The sequence below is a fragment of the Gobius niger genome (genome assembly GCF_951799975.1).
Source record: "Gobius niger genome assembly, chromosome: 3".
NCBI classification, from domain to species: domain Eukaryota; kingdom Metazoa; phylum Chordata; class Actinopteri; order Gobiiformes; family Gobiidae; genus Gobius; species Gobius niger.
In genome coordinates, this window is record NC_136854.1 from 34,719,741 (window position 1) to 34,739,382 (window position 19,642).

Here is a 19,642-nt window from a genome sequence, read left to right on the forward strand (position 1 = left end):
GGGTGGGGGGGAGCCTGTATACGGTAATATAGAATGACTCATGCTGACTCTGCCTGACTTTGAGGGATATGTGTTCATTGCCAGAAGTACAGCACTGACGCGCAATCTTTTACCGCCACAACCGGCGATATTTGTAACAGGATTGAAAACTTTCCGTCGTGGTTTGTGTGCTTTTTTTTCCGCCAATGGACACATAAGCCGCCCGGGCACTTGGTGAGAAGACAGCACTGTAAAAAGTTTAGTAGTGACCCATGCAACAGAACCATCAGCGTCAGGATAAGCCTTACCCTGTCCTTCACTACGAGACACTTTGCAAGAGGAGGAGGAGGAGACACATAATGGACACAGAGTTAGTCAAGAGGACCGTTTACTGTAGAGAGAACAGTCACAGCTCTTTCTGGGAGAGGTTATAGTTCCAGAAATTTGGAAAACGTATCAGTGTGTTGTGATAAAACGCATTAAAGATGATCATTTCACTCTGTTTATTTATTTATTATGTTGAAGTTTGATGCTACAGAGAAGTATATACAGTACAGTAGACCAGTGATTCTCAACTCGTATGGCTTTAATCTACACTCTGAGTACCCCCTAACCCAAGGATCTTGCCAGAATTTTAACCAAGTGAGCAACTGAACACAGATTATTTATTGTTTAGAGAGTTATGTTCAAAATGAAGCTAGAAAAGTCAAACCTGACTTCAAAACATCATTATAATTAACTGTTCTTTAAAAGCAATGTTGAATTTGAGGTCATTCCTACCTCTTGCCAATTTCTCTCAATTTATCTTTTCTAACAGGGCATAGGCGACCCAGGCACTTGAGAAGGCACAAAATTTAAACCCCTACAACATCTGCGATTTTCGAACATAACTTTGGAACAAAAAGGGATAAAGACTTTGTGTTGGAAACTAGAGATTTCAAGCTTTCAAATGACCCCTCCCTGGTCCTTCTACGCCTCCGGGGACCCGTGTAACATCAAGGAGAAAATTTGTAAATCTACTTCAGAAGTAGAGGTAAAAATATAACAATCATATCCAAACCGTGTCCAAAAGGATTGGGAATATAGAAAACAGAGCAAAAATGCTATTTGGGTCAAGAAAATTGAGAAAAGGGCTTTGTGCATGTGCGCTACACACAGAAATATACATTGAAACTGATAAATTAAGTTTTTTTGCCCAAGGCGCCAAACTGGCTAGAGCCGGCCCTGTCCTGGTTGGGAAACACTGCACTAGATGACAAGCCGTGACCCAAATAAAAACTGATTTGCTATGTACTATGCAAAATTATACAGTATTTTCTCCACGAATAGTTAGTGAATAACTCGTACATAAGCCTTCGAAGCTGAAATTATGATCAAAAGAACTGGATAACAGTCCTTTTAACAGATGCCGTTGGTATTTCTCTACATTTGCAGTAGAGAAACACAACGTTTTTTTCCCCACCGCCGTCAATTTTTTCTCCCCACCGCCGTCAGACTCATGAACTATAGAGAGACCTAATAAGACTGTAATCTGCTCAAGCATATTGCACTATGTGGTATGTCCGCACTTAGATCCTCTGCTATCACTTATCATCACTTTATCACTTTATACACTTTGTAGTTTTATGCAACTGTGAAGCACTTTGAATTGCCTTGTGTATGAATCGTGCTCTACAAATAAACTTGCCTTGCCTTGCCTTACACCTACACAATATGTCAATCCAATCCCGTTATTGTTCTATGTCAATTTTTGTCGTCTTACCATATTTTACTTCTCATTTTTTTTTATCTTATTTATTTCAATATTCTTATACATGCCCTATAGCCTTATAGTTTAAAGTTTTATAGCTTGTTTTGTTATATGTTTTTATGTTTAAAGGGGCTAGATGCAAGTTAGCCATTTTATACTCAATACTGCCACCTCAGGTCATACGTGTAACTGCACCTTCTATATTAAGCTCGTGCATGACGGCACTTCGGACCCGAATTAACACCTTTATGAGTGACAGTGCAGGATTTTAGAGGCAGTTGTGGTGAACAGGTCTGGGCTCATTCTACACATTAGGACATTGCTGAAACATGTAGGGGGAGGAAAATACTTAATTTTTAAACTCTGTATAGTCCCATTAATGTTGCACGTCTTCCTCGAGAAAACATCCTAGTTTGTGAACCTGTTTACAAGCAATGGCAATAAAAACGATTCTGATTCTACATGTTTTTATGGGAAAGGCTCATGACCCACTGAAAATGATTCCGCGACCGACCTTTGGGTCCCGACCCACCAGTTGAGAACCACTGAAGACGCTGTACTTTTCATATGTTCGGCAATATCAAACTCCAACATGATGAATAGAAATCATTAAAAGATAATTTAATACCGGCAAAAACAAATACCTGTATGTGGTTAAAAAACAGATATTATTTATATTATATTGTCATTTTTCAGATTTGTGGATCCAATGGTCTCTCCCATCAAGGGGTGTGTCTTGTTCTCTTCACTCCCTGGAGACACTGCCCCGAGACAGACCCACGCGGCTCAGAAAATCAAAGTTAACAAACGCCGTATAACTACCAGGGCCCTCGTTCAGGCTGATCCATAAGTGGATGTGTACACACTGGCTCCGCTCCAATCCGCTCGCTCAGTCTCTCGCCGTCACCGCTCTTTAGACATGATACATCTGGACAGGGTCAAAAAATACAACGGCCAAAGCCAAAGGACACGAGACCTCTGCTCCAGACTGGAACGCAGCCAGTGTTGTTTGTACTCGACACAGCACGGCACAGCACGGCACAAAGAAAAAACACACAAAAGAAAGATGCTAACCACTTTGTCCTCCTTTGTGGCATGCAGTCCAGGTAGCAGTTAAGAGAGGTGAGGGAGTGGGGTGAGGCAGGAAGGGGGGAGGCGGGGGGAACCGAAAGGGGGGGTGGATGCAGATGCAGGGAGGATGGACAAACGGGGGGAAAAAACAGGTGAAAAGAAAAGAGGTGCAAACAGTTGGTTAATAACATTGTGCAGACTTTAAACAGACTTTTAATTAGTGTCTAAGCAGCAGAGTGGACACCAGCAGGGGGCGGCGGCATGCGGGACCCGGTGACGTCATCAGGGGGGGATAGCGTCATCAAAGAGGCGTCAGCACATTCAGCAAACGTGACAGAAGATGGAGGGTGCAACAGCGCTATTTATACATGCCATTCAAACGTTTTGTTATTTTGTTCTCTAAGGGAAAATAGAAAGCTCCACAGGTAATGTTAGTTCCAGCTGGTTGGAGCATCAGCCTGTGTCATCACTCGTGACCATTTTAACTATTCAGATTTCCTTTGAAAAACGAGGTCAGTATGTTGTCACCATGAATGAAAGACTATTTTTCACGGACACCATTTGGTTGCACTGCTGTCATTGTAATAAATATTTTTGGTCACATAGATACAGACGGCATCTCTGGAATCGCCCATATATGGTCATGTTTGAAAACAGTTAAGAGTAAAATCTAAACTTTCTCTAATTAACTTTTAACAAATGCTGAATTATGAATATACTTTTCTACTAAATAAAGATATAAAGACTTGGAGAGGAGCAAAGTGGTTCAACAGCCCATAAATGCATAAATAACGGAGAGTGCTGACAGGATGCTACATGTTAGCATCGTGCTAGTGCTAGCGCTAGCTAACGCTTCCTTTGACTGCCGTTTTTTCACTTCTATTGTACAATCTGCTGCGAGAAAAGATCCATATGGACCCGATTTATACTTGACTTTATTGGTATGTGATAGATGAGTTCATATTACACCAGAAAATGACTAAAAAGAGTTGTGTTTCCCAAAAGATTTTATAGAGTTCGAGAATGTAACGTCATATTGCTAAGCATTGTGGGATTAGCAGCAATTGTAAACTAGATTTTAAAAGTTAAAATACTGGTGTTATTGTTCACAGTATTTACCCGCAGTAACTCAGCAGCTAACAGAGTTGTTCCACAGTTATCTTCTCCACTTTTTATACTGCTTTTAGCTAATGTTAGTCAATGGAAATGTATGCTAACAGCTGCAAAGATGGCCGATCTCCATGGTAACTGTAGAATTTCCCAAACTCTATTTTACCCCTCGGCAAGGCCACGCCCCCTTCTATGACGAGATGCCGTCTGTATCTATCACTTGTAAGTATTGAATCTAACTCATGGCTAAGTCTGCTTGCATTGATTCTAATTCGTGAGGTTCTCAGCCAATTTGATGTATTTTAAAGAATATTGATCAATTACTATTGTGTGGTTTGCAGTAATTCATGGGTTTCTCTGAGGAGGCACTGACTGTATGTTTTTTCTCACTGGTCTGTGAGCTGTGTCTACATTTGGTCACAGTTTGAGCCCAGAATGTTCTGAAGGAACAGATTGGGCAGCAGCAGGCCGCGGTGGAGGTTACAGTCAGGTATGAGAGAAAGAACGAGGCCTGGAGAGGAGCCCAGAGCCACAGCAACAAGGACCACGCCGAAAATAACACCAACACACGGATTTATGGCTTCATGGACACCTGCCATGGATCCGAGCAGAAGCGCCAGGAGGGTTCAGGAAGTGCTCATACACCTCAATGCTCTGAGAATGCATTCTTTTTTTAATCATAGTCAGGCTTACACAAAAGCTGCATCCGTCTGTGTCGTCAATGGAATTTATCACAGAACTTCACTTTCAAAGCAAAACTATGATAGAGAGCAAAGCAGTGGGTTTGCAGTTTATAGGGGTTTGTTTTATATATTTTTTCAAAACAACTTCCATTTTTATTTTGAATATAATTGTATGTATATTTTTGTAACTGAAAATCTGTTTAAATGTTTTTAGCGCAAGAAAGCTATTAAAAAAATCTATAATTGAGGTATGAAAACTTTCTCAACTCACTATATAGCGAGCTGCAATTTGTGCCTAGGAAAATGGCATTATTTAAATTAATGTAAGTACATTTTAAAGGGGCTAGATGCAAGTTGGCCATTTTATACTCACTACTGCCACCTCAGGTCATACGTGTAACTGCACCTTCTATATTAAGCTCGTGCATGACGGCACTTCGGACCCGAATTAACACCTTTTTGAGTGACAGTGCAGGATTTTAGAGGTGAATAGGTCTGGGCTCATTCTACACATTGGGACATTGTTGGAACATGTATGCGGAGGAAAATACATAATTTAAATGTTTTAAACTTTAAGTGAATTGACACTTTTTTTTAACACAGTAACCAGTATCCAGCGACACGACATAGGTTTGGGTTTTGGGCTTGGGAAGCTGCGACCCTCTGGTGTCTTGCCGACAGCGCTAACAGTATTCATCTATAATCTTTAACATATCATTGCTCACAGCTTCTTTGGTTTGCTTTTCCTTATGATTAATTGTTATTTACCTTTATTTGACCAGGAGGTTAATTGAGATAAAACATAAAAAATTACTTTAAAAGCTGAAAGTAAAGAAAGACAGCAGTCCAAAACAAACAAAAAGCAGCAGTTGTTGCAGGGATGCTGAAGCAAATCAAATGAGCTGGACATACAGCCACAATGGAGAAACAAGACACTAGATAATCACAGGCATTATCCTTCAGCTCTTTTCAGTTTGGGTCAAGATTAAGGCAATTCCTACTTTGTCTTGGTTAGAAAGTTTGTTCACTGCATTCGACCCATCCTTTGTTTTCGGTCTATCCCACACTAGTACGATGCACCTACAAGTCTATATGGTGCCAGGCAGTTCCCCCAATACACTTTGCCCTGATGGCCAAAGTGTGGAGGGAAGCACAGACAGTGACATAAGCAGAGGGCAGCAGTGACTTTAGTGCAGAGGACAATGTGAAATGTTCTTACATTGTTGGAGCGCAAAGAGACCCGTCCTCCGCAGCGGGCGCAGAACTTGGTCTGGCAGTAGGAGCAGAGGTGGCCACACCCGTTGGCAAACTTGGTCTTCCGGCAGATCCCGCAGGTGGGCGCGTCATCCTTCTGCTGCGTCTGCTGCTGGCGAGTGTCCGCCCCGATGCGACGCACTTCCTGTTTGTAGCTCTCAAACTGCTGGTGCAGCGTCCTGGAAGAGGGGACCACAAGTTCAGAGGGTTGTTTCATCTCTATCATATAGTACATGCACATTTTGTATAGCACATTTCACATGACACAGGCCTCCCAAGGCGCTTTACAAAAGGAAATACTTGGTGGTGATAGTTTGTAGTCACAGCGGCCCTGGGGTAGAAAAGCCAAAAGGGTGGTTGGTTCCACACATCTGCGCCAATAGAACCACTGATCACTCTCATAGCCTATACCAAGTTTATTATCTTTTACTAATCTGTGCTGTTGTGAAATTATGCCTAAATAGTACGCAGTGGCGTAGCAAGGGTACCAAGGGGCCCCAAGCAAGAATGTTGGTAGGGGCCCTCTGGTGGCTGCTCAGTGAACTGCGCACTGGGAGAGAGGATGTCATTTGGGCAGGAGCGGGTCACCTGATAACTCCCATAATGCAATTCTCTGCATAAGTTTTAAGGCTGAGGTTCTTTAGGTCATAATGAGTGTCACAATAAACTGGTTTCACTATTAGAAATATAATCTGGTGGAGCCATGAGTAAAAAAGTCTGTCCACTTCTCATTATAAGTTAACATTAGGGAACCATGACTCACTAAACTTTAGTGACTAAAGCAGCAGCGGGATGGGAATGAACAGCGCCACGGAGCATTGGTGGAGATATAATGTAACTGCATCACCAAAATCAATAGGAAGACTGTGTATATGAAGCGTTTACTGAGTTGATTCATGGGGGCCCTTGACTGTTGGGGGCCCGAGGCAGCTGCCTGCCTTGCCTAATGGCAAGCTACGCTTCTGATAGTACGAACATAGTCTCTGATTCAAGCCCATTCACGTATATATTTTGGGTAATCTGCACACCTTTAACAACTGCCACTACTGCTCCTACTACTTCTGCTACAAGTCCTGGTGAAGTAACAACACAAAACTATGACGCTTTGAATATTTTCATAATGCTGTGCCCACCCAGGTCTCAATGGATGTAGCAAAACCGCACTCATTAGTGAGCCATTGTCAAAGTTAAACTCTTTGATCCACTTGGGCGACAGCATTAGGTAAAAAAAACCAACGTACTGGACTTTTATCTTATAACTGTCGGCACATTTACGAATAACTGAATAATTAAGAAATATAGTCGGCACAACCTGCCAGCCAAATAACCAGCGGTTATAGTGAGACTTGAACGCTGCCTTTCAAAACATCTGAGCAATTAAAGTGAGATTTCCTCTCAGTTTTGCCCACTTCCCGGGACGCGGCGATAGAAATAACCACAGCATGAATTGCAAATCAGTGCATGTGAAAACACCCACTAACAGAGCTGTCAGAGGGAAACAGGAATTAGCATTTTAGCGCTAGCATAGCTCTCCTACTGGAGCCCAGACAGCCGCTTTAATTACCCCACTTCATTCACAGCTCCACGGTGGATCTGCCTATTTGTGGAAGCTACAGACGAGGAGTTGTCTCTGGTGCAAACGAAGACAGACACAGAGCTATTCGGAAGAGTGAGAAAAAGCAGCCAGATGTTTGCAGTGACAGAAGATGAGGGAGCTTTTAAATTTGACAAACTTCTCCAGTCAGGGATCACACTAACAGCTATTATAGAGCTGAGACATTACAGGAAGTAACTTGATTATTATTAATATTTTTTTATTTCATATTGTCTCAAAGAGTATAGGCAAGAGTTTCCCAACCAGGGATACAGGGATTTTTTGAGGTATGCAAGCACACAGCAGGGGGTACTTTAAACAATTTCAGATTATTTTTCAACTTTTTAAAGCAGTACTAAGTAACTTGTTTACCTTAATAAATCCTTTTCGTTGTCCCTCTGGGGTAATACAAATATTAATGGGATGATTTGGGGGTCATTCATCTCCCCCGGTGTCTCTGGCTGGAAAATCACACTTGCACCTTGCAACTTCCTGCCCCAAAACACACTAATGTATATCCCTCGCTGCTCTCAGATGTTTACAAAATCACTTTTTGCTCGCATTTCTGAGGTGTTTGACATGGTGGACAGGTAAGTCCTGACTGTATTCTGTCAACAGAATATTTGTTCTGTTGATGAACATTTGGCAAAACGTTTTTACTTGATTTATCACAATCAGAAGACGCTAACAGGCTAACGGGCAAAGCTAACTGTGCCACAGCCAAGTTTGCAGCAGCGGTTGTAGCCGAAAGTGTGGTCTGGTCCGTGAATATTAAAAGACCGGTCCGGACCATTACGGACCATGACCTCTAGGGGCGCTGTGCACTGGTCCGAGTGGTCCCTGATGGTCCCTGAGATGGTCTCTAGGTCCCTCGAATGGTCTTTGGGCTGAATTAATGGTCCTGTGTATTATGTGTGGCAGGAGTGGAGTCCTAATAGGTCTATATCAATATTTCTCATTCATATTGAGTAAAACCAACGATTTGATTTGGGAAGATTTTTTATTTGAAAATCATATTCTTTATCCGGATGGTTTTCGACATAATCTGTTTCAAACATTGCTCTATATTCATTCCAACCAACTGAAATACGCAAATTTGCGACATTAATGATCTTTTTTTTAATTGTAGCCTACTCATTACGATTATAGACCCCATCTACTGACATTCTCTAATTCACCGTAGATATTACGTGGTCTAACGGGTTACGTGCATGACTGCGATGTCAAGGGTTTGAGGTTCGAAAATGACTTGAAGTGTTATTTTTGGTTTCAAAACACAGAAGATGATTTTTTGCTGTTTGGTAATTAGCCTAAACTCATATAAAGTTAATACACTGAATAGTATTTGCTCCCATTTTATAAGTCCCTACTAATAGATCAGTAGTTATCATACTAAACAGGTTAATTCACTGTTCTCTTACCTCTGGACATTGGACTGGACTCTGCACTAGAGAATTACAGGAGTCACCTTTGGGGATGCTGTTCACTAGTCCGCCAGTGGTTTGTAACAGACAGTGGTCCTTGGGCCCATGCAAGAATCAGGGACCACTGGTCCGAGTGGTCCGGACCACTGGTCCGAGTGGTCCGGACCAGTCAGGGACCGGTCCCTGAGACGGTCCTTGGTCTGAGTCAATGGTACCCATGGGCGCAGATAGCGGGGGGGACGGGGGGGACATGACGTACCCAGATTTTCATTCACCTGGATCCGTCCCCCTCACTTTTATGAAGAAAAATATCTTGCAAGCATTTTGCAATGTGCGAAACAGCGCCTCCCTTGACCATTCACTTTGATATGCGGCGAGAAACGGTATTGCGCTCATGTGTTTGTGTTGACTGGGCTGTGCGTGTGTCAAAATGCGAAACGCGAGCTGTTGGTTTACTTGGTTATCAGACAGTGTAGCCTACGTCAGGACTGCTTTTTCATACGTCATGTGGCATGCTTGGTGAGTGATTAGAAACCGTACCAATACGCATTATTGTCTTGCAATGATGGGCAATTAAGTTTGATAGGTTGTCATGCCTGAGCAGCTTTGTCCCCCCCAGTTTCAAAAACCTATCTGCGCCCCTGATGGTACCTGTTATTTATGACTGGTTTCTGCTTCATACAAGCATAACGGACCACTGGTCCGAGTGGTCCGGACCAGTCAGGGACCGGTCCCTGAGATGGTCCTTGGTCTGAGTCAATGGTACCTGTTCCTTATGACTGGTTTCTGCTTCATACAAGCATCAGGGACCACTGGTCCAAGTGGTCCGGACCAGTCACGGACCGGTCCCTGAGACGGTCCTTGGTCTGAGTCAATGGTACCTGTTATTTATGACTGGTTTCTGCTTCATACAAGCATTAGGGACCACTGGTCCGAGTGGTCCGGACCACTGGTCCGAGTGGTCCGGACCAGTCAGGGACCGGTCCCTGAGATGGTCCTTGGTCTGAGTCAATGGTACCTGTGGCCTGTGACTGGTTTCTGCTTCATACAAGCATAAGGGACCACTGGTCCGAGTGGTCCGGACCACTGGTCCAAGTGGTCCGGACCAGTCAGGGACCGGTCCCTGAGATGGTCCTTGGTCTGAATCAATGGTAGAATGGTAGCCTACATGTTACTTATGACTGGTTTCTGCTTCATACAGGCATCACTGGTCCGAGCGGTCCCTGACTGGTCCGGACCATTCGGACCAGTCAGGGACCGGTCCCTGACATGGTGCTGCTGTACACGTGGATCACGTGGGTGCTGCTCTGCTCAGCGAAGCTCAGGCCAATTTGCGCTAATAACATATAACAATAATAAAATGATTCAAGAACTTGTAAAGCCACCACTCGGTTCATTACATAAATCCATGTGTTCTGGGGCTGCGGAACTATCGCAAATACTCCTGCTCGTAGGGCTCCATAGGTAGAGCGCCGGGCTTACGTGTACAAGGTCGGTGGATCGATCCTGTCCCCACCTCTATTTTTTTTTTTTTTTTTGACGGGGAACCCGCTGGGAAAAACATTAATGCTGATCCGTATATTCAGTTTATTTGGACATTTTAAAAACTGTACAGTTATCAATGGTGCTAAGAATCATTATCATAAACCGTAAAATGTGTTTTGAAACCAAAAATAACACTTCAAGTCATTTTCGAACCTCGGACCATTGACATCGCAGTCATGCACGTAACCCGTTAGGCCACGTAATATCTACGATGAATTAGAGAATGTCAGTACATGGTGTCTATAATCGTAATGAGTAGGCTACAATTAAAAAAAAGATCATTAATGTCGCAAATTTGCGTATTTCAGTTGGTTGGAATGAATATAGAGCAATGTTTGAAACAGATTATGTCGAAAACCATCCGGAAAAAGAATATGATTTTCAAATAAAAAATCTTCCCAAAACAAATCGTTGGTTTTCCTCAATATGAATGAGAAATATTGATATAGACCTATTAGGACTCCACTCCTGCCACACATAATACACAGGACCATTAATTCAGCCCAAAGACCATTCGAGGGACCTAGAGACCATCTCAGGGACCATCAGGGACCACTCGGACCAGTGCACAGCGCCCCTAGAGGTCATGGTCCGTAATGGTCCGGACCGGTCTTTTAATATTCACGGACCAGACCACACTTTCGGCTACAACCCCCTCTCCAAGTTTGAGCAAAAAAAAAAAAATCTCCATTGTGTAATTGGATGTACAATATCTCCCTTACTTTACTCTCACGGAAAATTATTGAGTAAAAAAAACGCAACATGCCACGACAGCTGCAGTGGCGCTTATGGCCTCTAGGGGCAGGAGATACTTAGTTCTGCTTTAAAGTTCAGTGAAATCAAATCAAATGAAAAGTAAAATTGAATAATATTTTAATGATTGTCAAAGTAAAGTTCATTTGATCAATGTTATGCAGTGAATGTGTGGATTTGAGAGCATTTTTGTGTTTATTTAGGATACTACACACGACCAGAGGAGCTACAAGAAATGAAAAAGGGACAAACGAGGAGATGGTGAAAGACTGTTGTGGAGCAGAGGGAACTGTGCAGGAGGAAGGAGGAGCTGACCATTGCAGGACACCATGCTCTGCATTGTTTCAGAGGATCAGAGGAGACAGAGGGCAGCCAGCCAGGTTTCTTCTGGATGCTACAGTTTCCCCGACCTCCAAGGTCATACGGGTCAGGTTGGCCCACAGTGGCAGCTCTGACACCTGAAAACTATTCCGTTGTACGCTTGTACAATGACAATAAAGCACTTACTTACTTACTTACTATGTGCTAACAAACTGAGTTAAGTTAATCACTTTGTTAATAATCGGCAGATCAAGGTAGGGGGTAATCAAAATATAAATGTAAGGCTCAAGGAATACGCAAGACAAAAACATGGCAACCACTGGAATAGGCCACCAAGCCCTCAATGCACCTCTATATGACATTGTGTATGAAAAAATACATTTGCTTTAACTTTAATTCAATCACCCTCCTCTATGGCCACAGCTGCCCTGACGTAGAGCGACAAAGGCATGGCAGCCAATCTCCACTTACTCACTCACTCATTCACACAAAGGCAAGCTGGGTGTCAATCTTCACTCCTAGAAAAGCTTCACCGACATAACATGTGGATTCTTTATCGTCTCCTTCATCTACAAACACACTAATGCAGTGTGCTTTTTTCAGTGATATTACAGCAATGCATTATGAGCAAAACAATGAACAATAAATCATTTATAACTATGCATAAACTTCACCTGGGCCTCCCTAAGTCCGACATTGTCCCCAGTCCACGGAACTCAGCGTCAGCGTCAAAACCACGTATTAAAGAAAATTCCTGGTCAAGCGTCAGCAGCCTTCGATGCGGAGGATAACCAAAAAGATGCCTATGCTCTACCATGACCGAAACTGGAATACTTAAAACGTCCACAGAGTAGATTATATCATTCCTGTTGCCGCTCTTAAAAAGGAAAAGCACATTCACAAGTTGTTCCAGTATATGTTTGGAGTGAAGTATATCCGCTGTTGTTTGTCCAGTATATTTCCATCGTGAGCAAGCAGCACAGACTGGTCCCACACCGCGCGGGAACAGGGAGGTGACGAGTGACTGACCAAAACGGGACACATTTGGACCAATCAGAAGACAAGCGCGACTTGATTCATAATTTCACACTGTTTTAAAAGACGCCAAGCACGGTCTTAGTCACCGGTTATTCTTGTAGCGATTGTTTTGATGACAGACTGATATTGTGTAATAGTGGATTCACATATTACAGTATGGGCTCATCACTTTTTTCTCTTACTCTGTCGCCCGTCTGCTTTTATGAATCACCATCCTCTGCATCCTGTCTCATACTAGGCAGCGTCATGTCCATGTCCAAACTGAATGCTGTCTTCTTTTGGGTCTTCTTCCCGGTCATTGGTGCCCAAATTCAGGACTTTATTTGGTCCGTGAGAGGGTGCTTCGGAGACTGACTCGGACACCAAAATTGACACAGAAAACGCTATTGCTTTTGGCTCTTGTCTGCTAATATGTGTCCAATGTGACCTTCAAAGTAAAAAAAAAGTGTTGCCTCTGCTTAAGGCCTTATCTAGCCTTATTATTACCACCTTACCTTATATTATCACAAGGTAAGGTTACATGACCCCTCTTCTGTATATGAGTCATTTCCAAATTTTGGCTTCTCAAACTTAAACCAAAATGAATACTGCAAGATCTGTCCCTCCCTCAGATGGACACTGCCCCAAGAGTCCAACACACGCAATCAGGAAAAAGGACACAGGAGATCATCTGAATATGGAGCAATATAACAATATAAGTGAAATGGAAACACCCATTAAAAAAAGAGGAGGGACAGATTTATGACAATGCTGCAGCTGCGGTTTGAAATGCCTGCCCCGAACCCAGGCATTCGGATCAGAGGAATTTTACACTTCAATAAACTTCAAAAAACATGGACGCTGACGCAATGAAGAACGCACTGGATTACATACATGTTTTAAGCAGGATTTTATCATGACGTTATCGCCGGACTGACTCCAAACCCACACATATTGAGATAATATCCGGGAGAGGCAGGAGATATGACAGTGGAGAGGTGTCATATCATAATCATAAGTGTCAGAGAGTCAAAGAAAGGTAGTAAAACATTTCCGCTGTCACCAAAGCACAAGCAAAGAATCATTTTTTTTTCAGAATAGCGCAGGATTAGTGGCTCTTGAACACTCATGAACACATGCAAGCGACCAAATACAAGCAGTAACGCGTTTCAACCGGATAAGGTGTGTAGAACGGACCTTAAAACTCCTCTAGAAATCTCCCTTTATTCACATGCATGTACATTTTACAACTTCGAAGTGGAGTGACAGTTCACCAACAAATTCCAGCACATCACTGCATTCTTCCTACATAATGCATTAATAATATTGCCCAGAGAACTCCCTATTTAAAAGGAGATTGGGACTTCCAAAAGAATTAAGAGAACGCTATGTTATTGTTTACACAACTTGTACCATTTGTCGTCGGGCAAACATTCTCTTGCACAAACATTGCAAAGTAAAACATGACATTGGCGCTACAGCTACGTCACTCCGATGCCCCCTGACCCCGCAGAGCTGTCTATCCATCCATCACCACGAAGAAACTACGGGAACAGCTGTCCGAGCGGTCCGTCGTCATGGAAACCCAGTGGCGTCAGGCTCCGAGTGTGAGCGGGAGCCGAGGCACCAGCTGTTCCCGCTCTGCTGCTGTCAAACAGGAGCCAGACGGAGCAGAGAGGAGATCTACACCGGTGCTGTTTTAACAAGGAATAAGTACTGGGAGGAATAAGCTCGCAGCCAAACAGATGAAGTGTCGGGGGGGGGGGGGGGGAAGACAATCTAACAAATGAGGGGAAATTACTTCAGATTTCTGGTATTAATATTATTTATGTCTGTTCTTGTCTTGAAATAAGATTGTCAATTAGTTTTTTTTTTCCTCAATAGTCTTTCATTTTGTTCTTCTTGTTTTCCTATTCTCAGATGTTTCATTTTGTTCCATGAACAGTCTTGTTTAAAGTTGAAAGTCTAAAGTCACTAAAATTCCAGATAGATTCTCTTAATTCAAGCCATTTAAAATAATTTATCTAATTTAAGATGGTTGTTTTTAGCAGTATAAACTACCTCTGAACACATTTGTCTGTACAAGTAAAATCTTTAGCACGATTGGGAGACACGGTGGCGCAGCATTTAGATCCCGTGCCCAGCACCAAGAAGGTCCCGGGTTCAATCCCCGGTCAGACAGGGCCTTTCTGTGTGGAGTTTGCGTATTCTCCAGTGTTTGCTCTGGTTTCCCCTACCATGAAAAAAAAAATACATGAAATTTCCCTCTTGGGCCAGGACACCCCTGGAAATGATATCAGCAAAAATTTAAAACTGTAACCTAAACCAAGATTTGTTTAGACTCCCCCTCCTGGAACCGCCACCTTCACATGGTGGAGGGGGTTGAGAGAATGATGCTGGGAGCTCTGTTGTCGGGGCTTCGTGCCCCTGGTCTCCCATGGCAAACAGGTCCTAGTTGACGGGTCAGACAAAGATCGGTTCAGAAGCCCCGAGAGACCAATAGGCCCGGTTAGAACCATGAGGACGTCCTTTTGTGGACCCACCACCTGTAGGGGGAGCCTTAAGGGGCTGGTGCAATGTGATTCCCACGACCTGGCAACGGAAAAGTGGAAGAGAATGGATGGATGGATGGATGGATAGTTTAGACTCATGCATTTTGTTCAAAAGCAGGATGTCTTTGTAAACATAGGGAAAAGTGTATAATCTGGCTGGCCGGGATGTTTTAACCAGAACAGAGTTAATGCTGTTAGCCTTTACCTACATACAAAATGTATTTGGTCAAAATCCAATAGAAAGTCTATGGGGAACTGACTTTTTTGCCCCACTGTATATATATAATAAGAATTGAGTGAAAACATTTTGCCTAGTTTTCCAATCCAAATCACATTTTAAAATAACAACATTAGAATACAAAACAAGCAAATCAACCAAACCAATATTTTCTGTATTGCCATTTCACTTTTCTAAAACTATTATAGTGACTTACCCCAGATATTATCCCATCAAATTAAATAACAACAGGCTCTCCCCAATACAAATAAATCTGAACTGAATGGAATCCATAATGAAGACTGAATGAAAACTACTACGCCTAGTTCCTGGTCAGCAGAGAGAATGGCTGTGTTCACTCAACTGTGCGCTCATCGATTACATGCCTGAGCCCGCTGCGTCCCCACGGGCCACCACCAGGGGTCAGTCACCAGCCTGGGCCTCAGCTGTTGGGTCCAAACATTTCACCAAAAACAGACACACTCTCCTCACTCAATTTCGCAATTTCCAAGGGACAGTAACAAAAAATATACATGTTCATCTAAGGTAATGTTGTTAAATGTCTCCTTTGGGGAACTTGTCTTGTGTGTTTCAAGTCCGACAACTTCGACACAATTTGTTGAATGTCTCTCCCTGCTCTTCACCCTCTTTTCACCCTGCACTGTCCAGTCACATAACAGCTAAGGGCCAAAGAGTCTGCTGGATTAACCCATCAGCATGTTTTGGATTGATGGTATAAATTGGATGATAAAATTGGGAGTACTAACTGATCGTCACCCAGATCAAGGAGAAATGCCAACACCCTTGAGACCTGTAGGAATCAAACTCAGGAACTTACAGACAGAATACCACTGTGCCATTGTGACCCCATCGTTTAAAAAGTGTTATAAAAGCGCTGAACAGATCAGTCACGGCATAGTCTAGGGCTGCACAATATCTCGCGAAATCAGCTCTGCCATCTTTCATCAGATTCACATATTATTTGCTAACACAGTCAAAAACAAAAACACATAGGGGCCTGATCTTGAGTTTCTAAATGCTGACTATAGACTAGACTTTTGCACCAACGGGGGTGGGGCGCTCTGTGAAATCTTGAGCTTCATACCTGGTGCAATAATGGGATGTTTCAACCAGACCTCATGCTGTGGCCTAAGTGCGCTGAACTGGTAGGCTACTAACGTGACATGAACAGATCTCCGATTGGCAAACGAGTGAGAGGACAGCCCTCACTATTAACATGCAGGCCATACGGATTAAATATTTCACAACATCATACCCCTATTGAAAAAGGTGATTTTGCCACTGTTAGCTCAATTTTAGCCGGTGTTAACATAATATTAGCATGTTGCTCACATTCATGGTTGTATTTTAGCTGCTTTTTTCCTCTAGTATTTGCCTTGGCACCTCTGAATAATTCTATATACCCCACCAAAAGGCAGCTTTTCTCTTATAAAACCTTTCAGGCCATTCTGTTGTTGCTTCAGTAAAGTGCTCATCTGTGGTAGACACGTGACAAGGCAAGTACATAGACAGAGGCGTGCCGGATACAAGCGTGCTGTTGAATCATGCCTTTTGTGGGCTGGACAGACTCCCATGGTGATGTTATGAGCAACAGTGGTTCCTTCCCAAGCTTTACCTCCTACAGACCATACTAGACTGGAATATTTTACTGTGGGTAGTGGTGGGGGCGCACATGCTGCTCACGTTTCTGTTGCGTGGAGTTTAATACTGGTGCTAGAGCAGGATGATATTCTCGAGACATGGACAGTATTTACCCCACAGTGGGTTGGATAGTGGTTTGTAGTTTGTCCGGCGACAGCTTAAAGGAACAGGCCACCGTTTTTCCATACTGAGATATGTTCTTACCTGAGCTAAGATGAGTTAATGCGTACCTGTCTGGTCTTTGTGTGTGCCCTCAGTCACGCAAAACGACCACAGATGTTGTTAGCATATGGCCTCTCCCAGTATATTCCTATAGCTCCAAATGTGGTGAAGCAAGAAACGACCAAGCCAAAAGCATTCGTCAAAGTCAGCACTGTTTGTAGCACACTACGCCTCAGCCGACCCCTTTTTTTTCTCTAAGCGACGCCCTCAGGCTACCAGCAAAAACACTGGCGCACCGTTGTTTGTACGCAAGATACCGACTTCATCTTGAGCAAGGCTGTTGTTGCGCCAGGCTGAAGATCAGGCCCATGGCAACTTAAAAATGCAGTTTTTGCAACATTTTCGCCTTGATTTGTCCTGTGGTTAAGTTTTTTGTGACACAATTTGATGATAACCACATTTTTGAACACTATTAACAGTATTATTGAGGTGGTTACAAAGAAGGAGCTCCTATAAGAAGTCAGTACTGTTTCTTTTAGACTCGCACGTTAGGCCGACTGTCCACACTGGCCAGAGGGGGATGATGAATCAGTGTCCCATCTCTCATTCTAAGTTGGCACCAAAAGTCAACAGGGACTAACAAGCCAGATGGGGTTAACCCAGCTTTAGGCTTGTCCAAACAAACAACGACAAACATAGAAATCCCAAAAGTAAAACGCGTGCGTTTGTCTGCACAGCAAGAGACTCTCTCGTTCTCTCCCTCTCTGTCACTTGTGTGGAGTTGTTAATTGCACGTCTATGAATACTCTGATGCCTTGAGGCGCACGGGGTAAACCTATTCTAGTCTCATCAGCTGATCACTGCTGGCACCTTCAGGAAACTTTAAAACTGGTTTCACATTGCATTATTTTATGCTACAGTTATTGCAACACAGTAAAATGTGGCCGATGAAACTTTGAACCACCTCCTACAAAAGTGTTAGACAACAATACATCAACTATGACCACGTACAGACATTATTTAACACTACACCAGTTCAAGCTTGATTTTACATTACACCATTGTATTCTGCTCTACTGCTAACTTTCCGATTGCAAAGCCAAATTAAAAAACTCCAGACCACTTGTGCTCCCTGTAAACATGATGCACATTGTTTTCTTTGCAGTAATTAGTGTGAAATAATGCCTGCTTCACCCTTTTCGCTGTACAGCCGCTGTGACTTTTCCCGTGACCTCGTAGTTTATGCAAATCCTCGGACCGGAGCAGGAGGTGTAAAACATATGGGGCTTTTTGTTGCAGCAGCTACGAGCAACGACAACAGATCAATAGTCCCAGCGAATACACAGGTACTAAATAAAGACCAACTTGTGAAGGAGAAACAGGAGGACAAATATAAAATCACCGCGGTACAGGGCTGACATATAAAATATAGCTTTTAATAGTGTCAGCGACATCTGAAAAGGACCGCGAGCCGGATGTGATATTGGGTTTTACAAAAGCAAACTGCTTAATAGATTGATTGATTGAAAATTAAATGATCCAGAAAGGGTGAGCAAATATTAACAGTACCAACTTTTCTAATGAGGTTTTCAGTACCAACTGTTTCATGTCTGTCTGTCGTGCTTGTTGTTGTGTGGTCTTTCCTGTCTCTATACATTAACCTGGGACTACAGATGAGTAAAAAATAGCCACTGTTGGGAACATATTCACATGTGGACTTTAGGGACTCATGTGAATTAATATGCACTGCCCCATCTTAAATAAATAAATAAATAAGCAATACGATTATAAATAAGTCTGCCTGTTGTCATGTTTTGAAATCGGGTACAGCTGAAAATGTATTGAAAAAGATTGGTGCCGCTAATTTCTTATTTTAACATAAATAATGAATGTCTATTATAAAATCGATCAATCAATCAAAGTTTATTTATATAGCACCTTACAACAACACAAGGAAGACCAAAGTGCTTCACAGAAACATAAAACAACTTAAAAACACGCACAAAGATCATTACAAACTAGAAGTAAATAAGTGTGTTGTAAGTATTAAAAGCTAGTTTGAAAAGATGAGTCTATAATCTGGACTGGCAGATCTGTGAGAACACGCAGACTAAGGGGCAGGCTAAAAATTATATCATGTATATAAATTTGTCGATACGTCCTTGATTTGAGAGTCTAATTCAAGAAATCTGTCCATGAGGCAATATATTTACACTTAGAGTTAAAAGGAAGGGAAGAACGTGGAAGAAAAAGGTGCACAAGTCACAGGTATGACCGCAGTCTGGAGAGGATTGTCAGCAAAAAGGCCATTCAAAAGTGTGGGGGACCTTCACCAGGAGTGACTGAGGCTGGAGTCAGTGCATCAAGAGCCGCCACACACAGACGGATCCTGGACATGGGCTTGGACCTGGTCTTCCAAAACACCTCAGCAGTGCCACAGGCTGAGAGCATCCATGCAACGCCGCATTAAGGCAGTAATTCAAGTAAAAGGGGTTCACAAGGCAACTCAATGCATTAAGTACTAAGTACATATCCATGATTACAGTTT

At 42.8% G+C, this 19,642-nt stretch overlaps 1 protein-coding gene across 20 annotated transcripts in view; it reads right to left on the bottom strand.

Annotated features, from left to right (window-relative positions):
* The window catches only part of rims1b (regulating synaptic membrane exocytosis 1b), a 107,333-nt gene that overhangs the window by 70,982 nt on the left and 16,709 nt on the right, over positions 1–19,642 (bottom strand). For 14 of the 20 annotated variants that reach the window (XM_079553261.1, XM_079553269.1, XM_079553263.1 and 11 more), the window contains exons 2-3: positions 5,813–6,026; positions 288–308 (exon numbers count right to left, since the gene is read on the bottom strand). In XM_079553261.1, coding sequence (XP_079409387.1) covers positions 288–308; positions 5,813–6,026 — 235 coding nt within the window. Of the gene's footprint in view, positions 1–287; positions 309–2,803; positions 2,816–5,812; positions 6,027–12,158; positions 12,450–19,642 lie in introns of those variants that run through there. The other 6 variants (XM_079553267.1, XM_079553262.1, XM_079553264.1 and 3 more) reach the window with 3 other exon arrangements.